Here is a 13,405-nt window from a genome sequence, read left to right as displayed (position 1 = left end):
ACATATATATATATATATATATATATATATATATCATTTTATTGTTAGCAACTTTAATAATTAAATATATATTATCATCTTTTTTCTAAATATTTTTTTAATTTAAATAAACATTTTTTAAATAATTTCGCAATTAATGATTTTAATATTGAAAAGTTACTGTATCATAAAAAAATTTACTGGAAAATTATAATTTGCCAGAAAATTCTTTATGAAAGCAATATTTTAAAACGTTGATGAAACGTTGGTGAACATTATTTGTCCATTTTATTTTGCGCATACAATAAAAGAATTATAATATCCATAATTATTCATAATTTATTCATTCTTTCTTATTAATATTTCTATTGAGTGTAATTCATCCGTTATAATCATATCTTATTCCATCTGATATTTGAATAAAGCTTCGTGTTCATTATAAAGGGTTAAATCTCCCACATGTCGTGGATAACGTGTCAAATTTGAGATACCATTTGTTCATTGGCCTGTACAATAGGAAACTCGACAGCAATACCAAATAGCTATCCATTTCAAATATAAGATAAAAAAGTCGCAGAATATCATAAGCATTCTTATTACAATGTATATTAGTAATTTATACTCAACAAATTCTATTATATATTATTAAAATATATTTTTCAATCTTTTTGTTGCGGAAAAATCATTTCCAGAAGTCTGAACAGGTCATTTGTCAGTTTGAGACTCTAGTATACGTTTAACAGCCGGTCTATTTGCTTGTCCGTCTGTCAGTTAGTGAGAAATGAAACACATGTAATTGCCAAAGCCGACAGAGTCGCGTATTGTGGACGAAATTAGAATGATGAACAGAGAATCTTCATAAAGTTCAGCAAAAGCACCTCTTCTCTGTCAATGAAATTTCGCCGGACAATTTCCATAGTGATGGAATTTTGCCTTCATAATTACATAAGTACATCATTATGTGATTATCCTGACTCGGAGTTCGCGTGAAAAAAACTCGAAGTTTAACGGGATATTGTGTTGAAGAGTGTAATTTGAACGGATCGATTTTTCGATCCATTATTGATTATAATTTAATTGATTATGGTTTTATTGAATCATTAGTCCATTCGTTATTGTGTCACTTGTGACAAGACATATTCAACATAAATTATGTATTGCTTAGTATGCAGAAAAGAAGAGATAGCGAGAGAAAGAAAGATAGGCGAGGAGAGAGAGAGAAAGAGAGAGAGAGAGAGAAAGAGAGCGAAAGAGCAAATTAAAAACAATTATACCTAAAAAAATGGTAGAAATATTTAAAATAAAATAAATTATATTTTTATACAATTTTTTGTAGCAATTACGTATAGAAAGATGGTTTATATTGGGTAATGAAAAAAAAAACAGTAGGATAAAGTCTGTTATGAGATATCTTTTTTTAAAGGCTTGTAATTTAATATTTCGTAACTTGAATTTTTACCTTCATGACAAATTTATGGGAAATATATCTAAGTCTTATCGTTAATCAAAAGCAGTTAACAATTGATAATAGTTATACTTTGTTGCATATGAAATTTTTTATCAAAGTGCCGATTTTGATCATTTAAAAAAAGGATTCTTTATGAGATACAAGGATTTTCTTTTATAAGGTGGTATCCCATAACACCGGAAACTAAGGGAAAAGTAGTGAAGCTTTTAATACACGCTTTTATTATATTACATACAAGTAGAAACAAAGAATTTAAATATTATACATAATAATTATATAATTATATAATTATATAATTTTTCGATATGTGTATGTGTATGTAAGTAATCTTAACAATAGAATCGTCATTTTTAACATTTCGTTCGATAGTATGCTTTGAGATATTGAATTGTTTAGATGCTCTCTTATTAGCTAAGAATACTTTAAGTATCTCATATTACGACTTTCATGCCTTCACGATCACCAAGTCTAATCTTTACACTTAAATAAATCATTGTATCATGTATTTTCCTCTAAATACGGTCTTACTCGATGATCATTATAAGCAGACTTTATTATATTTATTTTTATATAACAAAAGAAGATTTAAAGACTCAAAATTTGACAACATTCAATTTCACAAATCTTTTTTTTCTTTTTTTATAACGACTACATAAAAGGGCATAATCTAATCTAGAATTTTCTACTAAACAGGTTTCACTAATTGTAAGAATAAAAAGTTCATGATAGTATACATACAAATATATGCTCTTAGTTCAGCAATAAAAAGCTATCTCATATTAAGAATATATCCCATATAGGCGACTTTACTTTAATATACATATAATATCTTGTAGTCTTAAAAAAATTACAAAAATATAATTTACTAAATTAAGAAATTATTAAAAAATTTTACTTATGATAAAAAAAATTTAATTATAATAGTGTTATAATTTAATTTTACTAATAAACATAAAGAAATATTACAATTGCGAGCATATATTCGTACATAATAATATATATATAAAATATGTACAATATAATTACACAAACAAAAAATAAATAATATTTATAAATTTTTAATTTTATAAATTTTATAAAAGATATTTTACTTACTAAATAATAAATATATTATATATAATGTGCTATTTCTTCATATTCACACGCCACAAAAATTTCATTTTTCTCCTAGGAAAGTGAAATTTTCATTGGTTGAAGAGATTGCGATAATATATCATTGTTCATCACTGATATATTCACTTGTCGTTATCCATTTGTTTTCAAAAGAGAAAGAAAATTGGACCACAAAAGTGTTGAAGATATTTCCCCGGAGATATCAAGTAACGAGCGACATATTAAGATACAGCTTTAGTTCGCAAGATTACGCGATGCGAAATAAGGTCGGATTGTCTTGTATCTCCGATTATCCTGCGCGCGCGTGTATAGGATGATTAGTAATAGAGAATACGCTGCTGATACATTTTAATTGATAAATATCTTGAGAATAACTTATGAGATTTTTCACTTAAAATTTTAATATTCAGTATTAAGAAAAGTTTTGCAGATTTTTGTAAATCGTTATATACAATAAATAATAAAACATAAAACATTAGACGAGATAAATAATTTTCTAAAGTCATATGAAATTTAAATAGATTTAAAAACATATTATATATTAGATGTGGGAAAAAGTTCGTTAAATGTAACGGAAAAAACGCCACGAACTTTTGCCCATACCTAATATTACATAGGAATATAATTTTCAATAGAAAATTTAGATTTACATAATATATTTTTATAATATGTAATATGTTTTTTAAAACGTAAATCTATTTAAATTTCATATGATTTTGGAAAATTATTTATCTCTAATGTTTTGTGTTTTATTATTTATATACATAAAATCCTTATTTCTAACTTTAAAATAATTTTTTGACACATATATGTTAATTCATCATAACACATATTACGTACTATTATTCTATATAAAAAAGTTTATGGTATCTAATTTTTAAAAATATAGAATCTGAATATTTTTTTCGCCTATGTAAGTTTATATTTAAATCTTAATCAATTGATACGCATTTATTATTGAGGATTAACTCTAAAATTCGCCGACACTTATAATTTCTCGCTAAAATCACCCTATATGTATAGGTGCTTCTTATATCTTGATAGACGAGAGCATTGATTGCACGAAAACGCTGAGCATCGACCAACCAACCAACCTAAATCTGCCTCAGTACGCCTGAGCACGCGAACCCTTCAGCCTTCTGTCTGGACGGAACACTCTTCCTTCCATTCTCGTATTATCTAAACAACAACTACTCTGTTTCTCTCTTTTCCGAATATAACCCCAAGTGAATTCGCTCTGTCTGCGATTTTCTAAATCCCGTTGTACTGAATCCGCAAGAGTACTTAGAGATTCACGATTTCTGTGTACTGATAAAACTTTTAAGTCTCCATTACTGAACTATCAAAACAACTCGCGCTAAAACAATTCTTTTTAAAGAAATATTTGTCGTAATTTCAATTGCTCAATAAAAGCGGGATTAAATATAAATGCGTATAAAGAATGTTTTAAAATATATATTAATATATTAAAATACCAAAATATTATATTATATTTTTATAATTATTCTGCAAAAGTGGCTTATACAACTTCTGTTTAGCTATATACTTCTCTACTTAATCAAAATTTAATAAATAAATTATATAACACTATTTCTGTATTTTATGAAGTTACAAGAAAAAATTTACGTACTTATTTTTTTATACTTATTTATTATTATATACTTATTCGTTTAACCAAAAAAATTTGTTATATATATGTTAATGGAAGGAAGATTGATTAGACTGTAAGTCCTCCTCATTATTAATGACTGATTGATTCAAATACATAGAATTTATACATAAAGTAATTTTGATTTTTGCGTATCCCTTAAAGTATTTTTTTCTTGGAACAAATTTGGTTTCTATATATTCATTTTAGAATCATTTACATTTAAATTACATATTTAAATTAAATACATATTTAATTATGCAAAAGATATCTTTAATTTATGCTTCGAATAATTTTGATTTTTGCAATCTTTAAAAGACTTCTTTCTTGACATCAGAAATATAATCAGCATAAAATGTCTTTAAAATGAAAGAGATTATTAAATCAATTATGCATTATAATTAATCTACAACATGTGCGCTTTTATATCCACGTAGTTGGTTTTTGCACTGTATTCTTTAAAATAAATTTTATGTCTCTGGTGTCAATAGAAAAATTTCTTAATGATCCTCTCATTTCCTGAGACGCGAAAAAGTAGCACCAGTATAAATAGCGTATAAATAGCGCATAAATAGCGCATAAATCTTGTAATTAATTTTCTGAATTAGTTGTTGCTAATAGGTAAAAGAGGACAAATTCACTGATAACATATTTAATCCTTCCATAGGAAAGAATTGTTGTTAGCCAAACAAAATAAGCGCAAAAATTTTTTCTTATGGATTTATAAAGTGCATAAATAGTACATTGTATAATTTATTCATTAAATTTTGGTTAAGCAAATGGAGACAACTAGATTAGAGTTTCTACAACTACCAGAGTCTGGCCATCCCTCCATCCTCTCTTGCGATTGGCATGCCCATGGCAGTACCAATCAAGAATGCACATACATTCATATCATCAATTGAGAGCAAACACACATTTTGGACATGCATGCCATTTTTAGGACCAGACTTTGGTAGATCTACTCTAAACTAGACAGATGCTTATATGTTTACATCGAATGTTTCAATTAAATTTTAATAAATATAATTTAGTAAATTTTTCCAATTTAAATGACAAATGTCTTTACGTTTTATGAGTATATTACCATTTTTTGCATATAAAGATTATTATTACCTATTCCTCTGAAAAGAGAGCTTTTTACAACGCAGAAATTTTCTCGCGGAACACTGATTGACGAGATTAAATGGCCAGTGCGTGTTAATAGCTTGTGGAAAAATTTCCGTGTATGATGATGTTCGTTCGCAGTGCGATTATCACAGTTGTGCGCTACGATAACAACGCTCGATGATACGTTGTGCAAGGTAATTATATCAGAAATTGGGTAGGCTGGCTTTTAATGGCTTTTGCAGGAAAGCTCTCGGGAGAAACTCTAGAAAAAAACGCGATGATATGAGAGATAGAGAGAGAGGGGAGGGGGGAAGCAGATATTTTTCATTAAATCTTGAATTCATCGATTAACTCTTTACGATCTGAATTTTTATTGCTAATCAATACTTTTATTTAATTATATTATATTCTTAAATGTATTATAATGAATTTATAAATGCAGAAATCAAGGAAAAAAAATAGAATTAAAACAAGGAATAAAAAGGATTAAACAAATTATGTAATAATTTTAAAGTTATTTTATTCTTTTTTTTAACTTGATGTATCACGAAATTTATCCGATTCTTTCACTCACATCTAAAGAAAAATTTGCATTTACCAAAAAATTTCTTATTATGTGTCAATATAGTAAAATGACTCGATACAGTAAAATCATTTATAATCATTTATAATCTTTATAATTTCAAATAGAGAATTTTTCCACAGAAATTAAGAAACAATTTAATATACTTATATAAATATATATATGATTAATCAATTATTTGTATTAATTTGTTTTTATTATATATTATTAATAAATAATTATAATTCGTTTATACACATATTTTTGTTATAATTATTCAAAATTTGTTAAAATTAAAATATTTTGATAAATTTAAATCAAGTCACATAAGATGAAATAGAAAAAAGAATTAAATCGTGCTTCAAAAATTAAATAAAATTATAAAATATAAAATGATTGAATTGCTCTTTTCTTCTTTTAATTTTATAACTTTTAAATCGTGAAATTAAAATGATTAAAATAAAAATAAATAAAATAAGATAAGAAAGAGGAAGAAACTAATTACAAAGAGAGAAATTAATTATAGAAATTAATTATCTTATATGAGTTTCGATTTAATTTCAAATAATCAACAATCAATTTGACTTCGCTAAATTGAAGAGTGGGATTGTTACCAACCCACATAACTAATTGAAGGTTGAGAGTATGTGTGTAACTGAATCTCCCATTAATATGAATTTCCATAGAAAAATATAAAATTAGTGTTAAGTATACTAGAAAAATCATTATAATATATTATATTAATATTATTATTAGAACTGCATTTCGGATTTAGTTTACATTCTATAATGATAATTATGTAAACAACTCTAATCTCGTTGAATTTGAATTAAAATTTAAATCAATTCAACGCGTGTAATGGAATGTACTATGTTAATACTCATGCTTCATACTCTACATAAATCTACATTATACACAACGCGCATATTTAATACATATTTAATTACAGATATAATTATCCATAAAATTTCCATAAAGAACTGTGATCTATCTGATAACATAAATTCCATTATCTAATAATATTAAAAACTTTTTTTAAGATTTCTTTTATGTGAGATAAATTATTTATTAAAAGCTTAATTTATTTGACTGATACTAATTGTAAAATATTAAATTTCTCAAAAAGTCAGCATCACGACATAATTTGATTATTTTTATGTTTCAGGTACTTCGATACGACAGCAAACAAAAAGTTGGCGGGCCGAACATAAAGCTGCGAGAACACTTGGTATAATTATGGGGGCATTTCTCCTTTGTTGGCTGCCGTTCTTTCTTTGGTGAGCATCAAGTGAAAAAATTTAATAATTCAATTTCTTTAAAGAAGATTTTTTATGATTTTAATTAGAAAAAAATAGTCAAAAAATTTTCAAATAATTTGATTAAAATTTTATTTATTATATTATTCTATTTCTAATTAATCGAAGAGTTTGTCGACGAAAAGGGAAAATTAAAGATCAAGCCAATAAAATGTAAAATAGAAAAGCAAATCTTTGATTTACATCTTTAATTTAAATTCTTATTAATTGAAAAAAAAATGGAATTAATTCAATTTAAATGTTTGTAAATTAAGAATTTCAAAATTTGTAGAATCAAATTGAATAAATAATCTATCTATCTTCCAAAGCAATTGTCGAAGCTGCCTCTCACCAATTTTGATGGACTTTAGATATGTTGTTTGCTTATCTCAAGATTTAAAGATCCCCTAAAGAAAAGAATTTTTCCATTTTCAAAATTTCCATTTCCATCCATTTTCGACATTTTCAAAAAATATGAATATATTAAGAATATAAAATTTTATAAAACTTTTATATAAAATATTTTTTTCCTCATATATTTCATAGTTTCAAGGATATTTGTTAAAAATAAAAAAATTATTATTTTGATGTTGTTTCTCTAAACTTTGAGATAAGAAGATAAAACATGGGCTTAATATTCTTAGATGCTCCGCAACATATCCAAAACTCATCAAAATTGATGAGGGACAGTTCCGACGATTGCCTTGATCTTTTAAAATATATGAAATAATAATAAATAAAAATTTGTGTATTAAAAATTTAATTAAACTGTATTTTTTTACTGATTACACACACACACACACACACACACACACACACACACACACACACACACATACACACACACTCGCGTGCGCCCACGTACGCACATATACACTAAAGAAATAAGTCTCTTGAATTGACGTCAACAAATTCTTCTAAAAGAAAGAACACAGAGAAGAGCTCGATCTCATCAAACAAAATAGTTTCAGTGAAAATTCATTTAGCTCACTTTACTTTGTAGAAATTTTGCTATGGAATTTATATATCGAATTATTTTATCAAGAGTAAAAGAGAAGAAAAAAAAGAGAAGGAAAGAAAAAGAAGTCAAAAACCTTGCTGATGCCAAATATCTAAAGTTAGCAGAGGAAGGGATGATCTCGTCTGCCCCATGTTTTATTAATGCAAGCTCGGAAAGTGCATCTCTATGGAGTTTACCGAGGGCTTACCCTACTCTCTCCACAAGCTTGCTCGCAGTTTGACTATTTGCTTGACTAAGCGTCACGATTGTAGCGGAATATGAAGGTCTCTCTTAGAAAGACTTGAGGAACGAAGAAAAAAATTGTCTTAAAGCGTTTCCGATCCAAAATTAAAAATAGATAATGCGGGAGACAGACATGATCTGTACGAACAAATTGATAGGTATCTTCGGAAATTTGTTTAGCCTTGGGAATGTATGCAAATCCCTTTAGGCACGCAATAATTATATGTGATGTGGTCACTTACCACTTAGATGAGTTTATCCCTGAAGGAATGGATTTCGCAGTAAAACTATGTTTTTAGGATTACGTGGAAAGTAGCAAGAATAAAGGAATTTAAAATAGAATGAGTAAAAGTACTTTAATTTTAAAATACTACGAAAAGTTCTTCATTTATAGATTAGCTTCTTTAAATTATTATTAAAATTATTAAAAAGATTTAATGAAGCCTTTTCATATAAATAAATAGATAACTTTAAAATTATATTGTAAAAGATATGATAAAATTAGAATTAATTGTATCCTTGTATATAAAACTCATATTATACCATTTTATTTTATTTTCTTAATAAAATACTACATATTAAATCGGTTCTTATTGAATGTGTTATAGTAGTAATTTCGTTAAATAGCAAATGATGACGATGAATAAATATGCTCGATTGAATTTCCGCCGGAAAATGAGCTCTCTATGGAAATAGAGCGAAGCAATGCAGATATATGGACGTGCAACGGAACACCTCGATTTTGCAACTCGATTTTTATTCATGCAAATGCACAAAGCGCATCATTCTACTGACCTAAAAGCTCGCGTTAGTTTCCTAGTTCGGCCATTTTCCGAATCGCGTTATCGACTTTTGTACAATCGATTTACTTTTATTGTATGAATTTAATGTGTTTTTAAGAAAATATCCAGATACCAATACGTAAACCTTTTTAATTCGCCCTTTAACGTTTATAGTTATTTACATTTTTTGTATCCAATCTCGATAACCTGCTAACATTTTATATTTTTATTTTATTATGTGTTCGATATTGTATGTTTTTCTTTCTCCATGTGATATATGTTTTGCGAGATGTGCGACAGAAATAACAATAGAGATATATTGAAAAACAATACAACGAGATAAATCCGTAGGAGCGGATGTAGTTGTATAGAAGAGATCAACGTTTTCAAAGTCCAATTTGTTTGATTGATATCGGTGGCTTTATAATTTTCGTCAAACGGAGATAACTGTAACCACAAATCCACGTCGATCCATTTAATATTGCATTATATCGGTATCGATGCTTTGCACATAAATAATAATACGACTGTGTCGAAAATGCGATTGCATTACGTTTTTAGCCTTATTTCGATTTATATAGAATATCCAATATTTTAGTCAATGAGGCAATTTTTTAGTGACATGAAATGCATAAAATAAGCTTTCCTTTAGAGAAAATCGCGCTAAATTTTTGCAATAAAATGCATAGCTTTGAAATTATTTGTTGCTTTTTTTATATTTCATTAATTTAATTTTGGAATATAAATTAGAAATCATTATATTGAACTGCTATATAATAATTATATTGAACTATAAGTATTATTCCTCTTAATTTAAACTAGTAATTGACGTGATAACTTTGCGAATTATTGGAACAATTATAATAGTTTCTGTTTAATAGATATACCTTCAGATTTACCTCATTAAACTTTTAGGATTTATGTTACATTTTTTCAAGCGTAATAACATCTCTAAATCACAGGAAATTTCGAATTTCATTACAAAATTGTGGATGCTACATGTGCTGAATTCAGAACATGAATCTTATTTTCACCCACGTAGAAAAGGCAATATTGAAATATTGATTCGAAATCTACACATAATTCAGCAGATGCATGTATATGCGAAATACCCAGCGCAGAAGTTTGTCTGTAGAAAAACAGATGAGGCATACGTTTTCTCCGATGTAGTTTTGGCATAAAACAAATCCCATAAATATCTGAGCTCTATATCTGTATACGTGCTTTCAAGATACGTAAGAGATTACTAACACTGCATTAAGGTAAATGTCCTTATTGAAAATTATAGCGCACCGTATTTGGCTGATCTATTCTCTTTTCCCTACAGATTTATAATCTGTCTCGATTATTGGTGTTGCCACGCCATGATCTTTAATGATTTACGTTATTATGTTATTTAGTAGTATAATATTGTATTTATTACAAAAAAGTAAAAAAAATGCCTTTTTTTACATAACAAATAATTTTATATAACAAAAGAAGGTAAAGATAATATGAATAACATATCATATTTTTTATATTTTGTAAAATTTGTGAGAGAGTTATTTTTCATTTATACATATTTTTTAGATCAATTGTATATTAGAAGAAATCCCTCTATTATAAGATATGCGCCTAATATGAGATAGCGGCGCTTCTAATAAACTAATAAACGCTATCTATTGGTTCCATTATGAATTTATTATTCTTGGATTGAAAATTATTTAGTAGAAAATTCATTATTAGATCATGTCTGTAGTCATTATAAAAAAGACTTTAGAATTTGGATGTTGAATTTGGATCTTCAAGTTTCATTGAGATGAGCATTTAAACATTGTTTATTATTTAATAAATAAATATTTGTCAATAAATTCTTCATGTAATGATAGAATAAAGTCGTACTAATAGAAAAATATGGGGTATGTTGAATTGTTTAATTACAGAATAAATTTGATCGTAAAATCGTAAGGTATGGAAATCATAATATGAGATACCCAGGATATTTCTAATATGAAATAACTCATGCTCGCATGTCACACTGAAAATCGCAAAAGTATAAATGTTATTACAATAATAAAAAGGAAAGAATATCAAGTGCCTATTTCTTGCGATGCTTGATTTCAACTATCAGAAGATGAGTTCTGAGTATAATGTATCGCGCACTGACTGTGTTTGTTTGTATTTAAGAAACATTAAATAAAGTTTTTTAGTTACAATACTGATATACTTTGCGTTTTATTTTATCAATTTCTCGGGGTATCTCATATTAGGAGCACAATTTTTTGACTTTTTTGATTTGCTCATTTTTTATATTTTTTTAATTTTCAAAAAAAATGAGGGGGGGGGAATTTGAATTATATATGTATATATATAAATTTTATATAATATTATCTTAAAGCTTATTAAATTCCCTTCAAAATGATCTATTATTATTTTTTTAATTCTACTCATAGACTTCTAGCATTTATCCAAAATGAACTCGGTATCTCATAATAGGTGCCTTTTCTCTATGTCTTTTTGAAAATATGTTAAATAATATTCTTTGAAATGTAATTCTAAATGCAATTCTTTCAAATATGGATTTATAAAATTGGAGATAATTTCTTTGCATATATTTATGTAATACTTAATCTTTAAAAAATCATTAAAATATATAATTATATAATATTTGTACTGATTGTACTTGATCTTTAAATCTTTAAAGATTAAATTAATTTTTAATTTTGAATGTAGAAGAAGTGAGCTCTTTTTGTTTATTATTCTCCAGGTATCTGACAACGTCATTGTGCGGCGAAGCCTGTTATTGTCCGGATACAGTGGTATCGGTGCTTTTCTGGATAGGTTACTTCAACAGCGCCCTAAACCCACTCATCTATGCGTATTTCAACCGCGACTTCCGTGACGCCTTCAAGGATACTCTAAAGAGCGCCTTACCCTGCTGCGCCAACTGCTGGAAGACACCCTCGCAATTCGTATAATTTGACACAATTCCGAAAAATCCGCCTCCGAAAGGCGAGTTCCAAGTTTTTTTTTCTCAATAAATTTTCAGCCAAAATCAAGCCATTTTGTTTCGACGATTTTTGGATCGCCAATCGACGCTATTCGCAATTGACCCTTATTACTCGAACATATTGACTTCACACATCGCTTCTCCGTTATTCGCAACATGGTGCGTAGTACATGCTATTAATCATTACGTTGAATGTCAATCATTGTGGAATGTGCATTTTGTAGATCGCGTTCTTTGCATATCAGCATGTATAACAATTTTTGCTTCAAAGAAATATATTATGTATTATTATTTTTAATATTTTATATAATTTAAACAAAAAGGAAATGAAACATGCATCACAAACAGAATTAGAAATTTTTTAACTGGAAAAATATTTAATTAAAAAAAAAATACTTTTTGTAAATATTTGTGCAAATTTATGATTGGGTGAAGTGTTTTAATTTTAAATTTAACAACATAAAAAATGTAATATTAAAATAAAATGAAAATAATATTGAAAATATAAAATTGTATATATTAAAAGAGGGAATAAAAATTTACATTAAATTTAAAGGGTTAATCGCGAATCTGCGGTCTTTAAAATGTGAGTTCCTAAATACTATCATAGCCATCGTTCGATAGGCGGCGCGTAATTGCCTTCCACATAATCGCATCCCGAAATACATCCGGTAATGTGTAATCCATGCTATCATATCGCCTCGGGAGGTGCGCGACAAACGCTTTAGAGAGATTCGAGATCGAAATTAATGCTTTCCAAGAGCTGAACCATTAAAACGGGTATTAGCGAATATAATCGACGCTATTACCGAATGATTATTATCAATATGCTTCGATCTGCGTGACGATTGTAAGGCTTAAATTCGGAATCTTCTTTTGACATCGATGACAAAAAAAGAATCAAATAATAAAATCGTAATAATTAAAAGGATTTTTGGAAAATTTACAGCAATTATTAATTAGTGAATATTCGCAGAAAATGAACGGAAGAGAAAATTGATTTATATGGAAGTTTTCAGAATATATACCTATCTAATAATTTTCTCCAGCCAAAATAAAAATATTAATTCATATAAAAGTAAGATATTTGCAGAAGCCACTAATAGTCAACATTCGCACAAAGAGAGAAACGCCGGAAGTCACTTGGAATGCGAATAAACATATATATATATATATATATATATATATATATATATATGTGTATATGTATATATAT

The 13,405-nt window shown here is 27.3% G+C and overlaps 1 protein-coding gene across 1 annotated transcript in view; it reads left to right on the top strand.

Annotated features, from left to right (window-relative positions):
• Nucleotides 1-12,157, top strand: part of LOC105626399 (octopamine receptor beta-3R-like) — a 26,220-nt gene extending 14,063 nt beyond the window's left edge. Inside the window, exons 3-4 of the mRNA XM_012207699.1 lie at nucleotides 7,046-7,157; nucleotides 11,947-12,157. Coding sequence (XP_012063089.1) covers nucleotides 7,046-7,157; nucleotides 11,947-12,157 — 323 coding nt within the window. The remainder of the gene's footprint in view (nucleotides 1-7,045; nucleotides 7,158-11,946) is intronic.
• The last annotated feature ends 1,248 nt before the right edge of the window (nucleotides 12,158-13,405 follow it).

The sequence above is a fragment of the Atta cephalotes genome, assembly GCF_000143395.1.
Source record: "Atta cephalotes unplaced genomic scaffold scaffold00005, whole genome shotgun sequence".
Taxonomy (NCBI): Eukaryota; Metazoa; Arthropoda; class Insecta; order Hymenoptera; family Formicidae; genus Atta; species Atta cephalotes.
The sequence above is the reverse complement of the archived record's forward strand: the minus strand, read 5'-3'. Positions and strand labels throughout refer to the sequence as shown.